Genomic DNA, 3779 nt, shown 5'->3' with positions numbered 1-3779 from the left:
AAACTAGTCATGCATTTAATCAATGATTTAGACTCTGCTAAGCCGTTGGATTTCCTGGCTGATTCAGGCAACCCATTTCATTCTCTAATGACACTAGGGAAAAAAGAGCACTTGTACGAATTTGTTCTATAGTATGGAATAAGAAATGTGCCTCTATCGTTCTGTTTTTCTATGTATTTCATTAGGCTTTGTTTTATTATTTGTAAGTTATGGTTCAATGTTATTTGTATTGTGGCTACTTTACTTTTTATTCTTCTGTCCTGAAGTGTCGATCAATGTCGAGCTAAAAATAGACATTTGCTTATCAATATTTAAAGCTTATGTCATGGTAAAGCCGTGCTGTTCTTAGAATATGTTGGCATTTTACCAACTAGTGTTTTCAATACCTGGTATGTATATAAAACCTTGCCTTTTATAAGTTTTAGTTTGTATTTTAATAATGTTAATCTTTTTTTGCTATATCGAAAATGCAAGTGGTCAAATTGAAAGTTTATATAGAGGGACAAACTGCATCAAGCCCATATATATAAGTGATATAAAGTGATTTATAAATCCTCTAGATAGGTAAGGTATAAATTCGTCTTTTAACAAAGGTTATATCAACTCACACTGTCTGTCTGTTTGTTTGTAAATAGGTTTGAACACGTCATTTCTCCCACAACCATTATTTGATTACGTTGAAACTTTGCACAAGTATTCAATGACATAGACATGAATCTATAAAAAAAATTAAACAATTAAAGAATAAGTTATTTTGTTTGATACCAACAAAAGAAATTAATCCTTCAGTATTTCAGATACGGCTAAATATGAAGGGTTTTGTCCCCTTAGAGAATTGAACACGTTTTTCTCCCATGCCCATTCTCGGATCAAAATGAAACTTTTAAAAAAATTTTGTTGTACCTAAGAAAACACGAATCAATTTCAAAAGTAAACAATTTATCAATTAATTATTTTCTTTGATATCGAATAAGTGTAATAACATCTACATTATCGAGAGATATAGTTGTAAGTGCGAAGTTCTTTCCTTTTACATAAGCTTTTTTTTTTATGATTTTTAACAATATTTTTCTTGTAAATTACTACCAACGACCTTTTTACTTTTTTTGTAGCAGTCTTTCTGTTCGCCACTTAGTTAAGCAAACTCATAGAAGCAATAAAAAAATGTGTGAAAATCTCAAGTTTTCGCCATGATTCAAACGTTGCCCATTGATTTTTAATCCGAATACCTCTGCCTATCTGACTTCCATTGTAAAACCTTCAAAATCCATATATATATAAGCTTAAGTTTAGAAACGCTAAACTGATGTTAAACTTAATCCCAAAAGATATGCAGTAAAGACAATCCAGTGAAGTTTTTGTCTAGCTGTGTGAAGTAATGGAAAAATATTTCCCTATTTGAATGTAATTAGCCTTGTAATCTCACCTGAATAGTCGTTTAGCCGATTCTATATTATCTTGATCACAAATCAGGCAGTAGCCTTATAATCATTTACACATTTCTAGATGATTTTATTAATTAGTCATCATTTTAAAATTTCCTTCATCTTTAGTGCCATTTGTATCCAAAAAAGTCTATTTGGAAAAGATAAGATGTTATGTATAACAAGTTACAAAAACTAACTTTCAAATCTCGCAACCAGTATAATTAAACTGTAAGATATAGTCAGTAAACAAAAACCCAAATAATATTGCATTGTTATTTTATGGTTTATTTGATTTAGAACAGAGATGGAGTTCAGTCAACTGCAAGAAATCTTTCACGAGATACAGACATTTATGTCTCAAGTAATGCAGATTAGAACTGAGCCAACTGAAACGTTACAGGCGCTAGGTTTACTTGAACACAATTACGAGGCTTTGAAAAATATGCTAATGATCTCGGATTATAAGAAGGAGCTTGAACGAGCGGAACTTAATGACCTTACAAATTTAACTTCTGATCTCGATAAGCTCGAAGTGAATTTCGATGTGACCTATTTGATGATTTGCGCCATGTTCGGCTATGAGGAAAAGGGAAAAGAGCTTCTTCTAAGAGGAGCGAGTGTGAACCAACAAAATCGACAAGGTCTGACTGCGCTGATGTTTGCCTCCATGTTTCAGTTCGATGAGTTTGTTCGGATGTTGTTAGAGAACGGAGCAGATGTCAACCTTAAAGATAATCGACAGATGGACGCGCTGATGTGGGCTGTTCTACAAGGACATGATGACATTACTCAGATTCTGTTAGACCATGGTGCTGACGTACTTAGTAAAACTCCCAGTAGATTGGACGCTCTACATATTTCTGTTGAGAAAGGTTTTACTAGTATCGTTGAAATGCTTCTGGAAAGAAATGTATGTGTTTCATCCAAGTCATTAGATGGTTGGACTCCTCTTATGAGAAGTGCTCGCTTGCAAGATTCTAAGATTGCCAAACTACTTTTACAGAGGAATCTCAATGTCAATGAAACAACATTTCAAGGAATTACTGCATTGCATATAAGTGTAATGTATCAAAATTTGAAATGCATACGCCGCCTTCTTAAGCGAGGGGCTAACATTAACTGTAAGGACATTATGGGACTGACACCTTTAATGTATGCTGCAGGTTTTGACAACGTACAAGTGATCTGCACACTCTTTGAAAATGGAGCAACTAAATCTATAAATGATGTTAATAACACAAACCAAAGTGCACTGTTTCGAGCTGTGATCGGAAATGTAGAGAATATAGTTCATCTTTTAATAAGTGCAGGGGCCACGACTAATATATTTGACATAAATGACTTTTCTCCAATTATCTATGCAAGTTATAATCAGCGCACAAGCATTGTGGAGCAGTTATTAAAACACAAAGACAGTGCATGGCACAAAAGTAATGAGTTTGAAACCTGTCTACGTTTGGCCGTCAGCAAAAATGACGTAGGAACCACAAAATGTTTGCTGAACGTTCAAAATGTAGAACAAATTCTGTCAGACCGCAAAAAATTGAACACTACAATTCTATCTGTTGCTGTGATGAATGGGAATAAAGACATGGCTAAACTTTTGCTGGGCGCCGGTGCAGATGTCAACGCTGTAAATGGTCTACTACAATCTGTATTATTTACCAGTATCACCCAGAAAGACGTTGATATGGCTACTCTATTGGTTCAAAAATATGGTGCCGATGTTAATTTGAAAGACTTCAGAGGTGATACGCCTCTTATTTTAGCAGCATCTTCAAATAACAAACCAATGGTTGACTTATTGCTGAGTTAAGCTTCTAGGCACGAGTTTAATATGCAAGGTGTCTCTGCTTTGATGGAAGCAGCCTCATTCGGAAATTATGACATTATCAGAGCTCTTCATGTAAAGAGCTATGACCTAGAGTTTTCAGACAATAATGGCTGGACACCATTAATGTTCGCTTCTTTTTCTGGAGACTGCTTTGCAGTTGAATTTCTGTTAGAAAAGGGAGCTAACATCGATGCTTTTTCCAACCTGGGTGCAACTTCATTGATTATCGCTTCAGATCATGGTAAAGAAAATGTAGTGTCTTTGTTACTTAGGCGTGGTGCAAATGTAAATGCCAAAAGTATACATGGGATGACAGCATTGTGTTACTCTGCAAGGAAGGGGCACACACGTATTTCAGAACTACTCATTGAAAGTGGCGCAGATGTGAATCATGAAGATTACCTGAAAAAGACAGCTTTAATGTATGCAGTTCTGTTGAAAGATCTAGAGAGTGTAAATTACTTATAAAACACCATGCAAATTACCGCCAGAGTGATACCAACGGCGCCACCCCTTTA

At 35.0% G+C, this 3779-nt stretch overlaps 2 protein-coding genes across 3 annotated transcripts; both read left to right on the top strand.

Annotated features, from left to right (window-relative positions):
* Window positions 1-327: 327 nt before the first annotated feature.
* Window positions 328-3389, top strand: LOC129924904 (ankyrin homolog). 2 transcript variants are annotated; one of them, XM_056022226.1, is made up of 2 exons: window positions 328-389; window positions 1725-3389. In XM_056022226.1, exon 2 carries the CDS (start codon window positions 1732-1734, stop codon window positions 3241-3243), a length of 1512 nt encoding a protein of 503 aa, XP_055878201.1. In that variant the 5' UTR covers window positions 328-389; window positions 1725-1731; the 3' UTR covers window positions 3244-3389. The 2 variants fall into 2 exon arrangements, with proteins under 2 accessions (XP_055878201.1, XP_055878200.1); XM_056022225.1 differs by lacking the exon at window positions 328-389 and adding an exon at window positions 428-564.
* LOC129925106 (ankyrin repeat and SAM domain-containing protein 3-like) lies at window positions 3265-3729 on the top strand. The gene has a single exon (XM_056023464.1). The coding sequence runs from the start codon at window positions 3265-3267 to the stop codon at window positions 3727-3729; it is 465 nt and encodes a 154-aa protein (XP_055879439.1).
* Window positions 3730-3779: the final 50 nt, after the last annotated feature.

This window comes from Biomphalaria glabrata, chromosome 3, assembly GCF_947242115.1.
Source record: "Biomphalaria glabrata chromosome 3, xgBioGlab47.1, whole genome shotgun sequence".
NCBI classification, from domain to species: Eukaryota; Metazoa; Mollusca; class Gastropoda; family Planorbidae; genus Biomphalaria; species Biomphalaria glabrata.
This window is presented reverse-complemented; position numbering and strand designations above follow the sequence as displayed.

Excerpts from the sequence above, each read along its gene's own strand:
- LOC129924904 (XM_056022226.1), top strand. The coding sequence starts at position 1,732 with ATGGAGTTCAGTCAACTGCAAGAAATCTTTCACGAGATACAGACATTT.
- LOC129925106 (XM_056023464.1), top strand. The coding sequence starts at position 3,265 with ATGCAAGGTGTCTCTGCTTTGATGGAAGCAGCCTCATTCGGAAATTAT.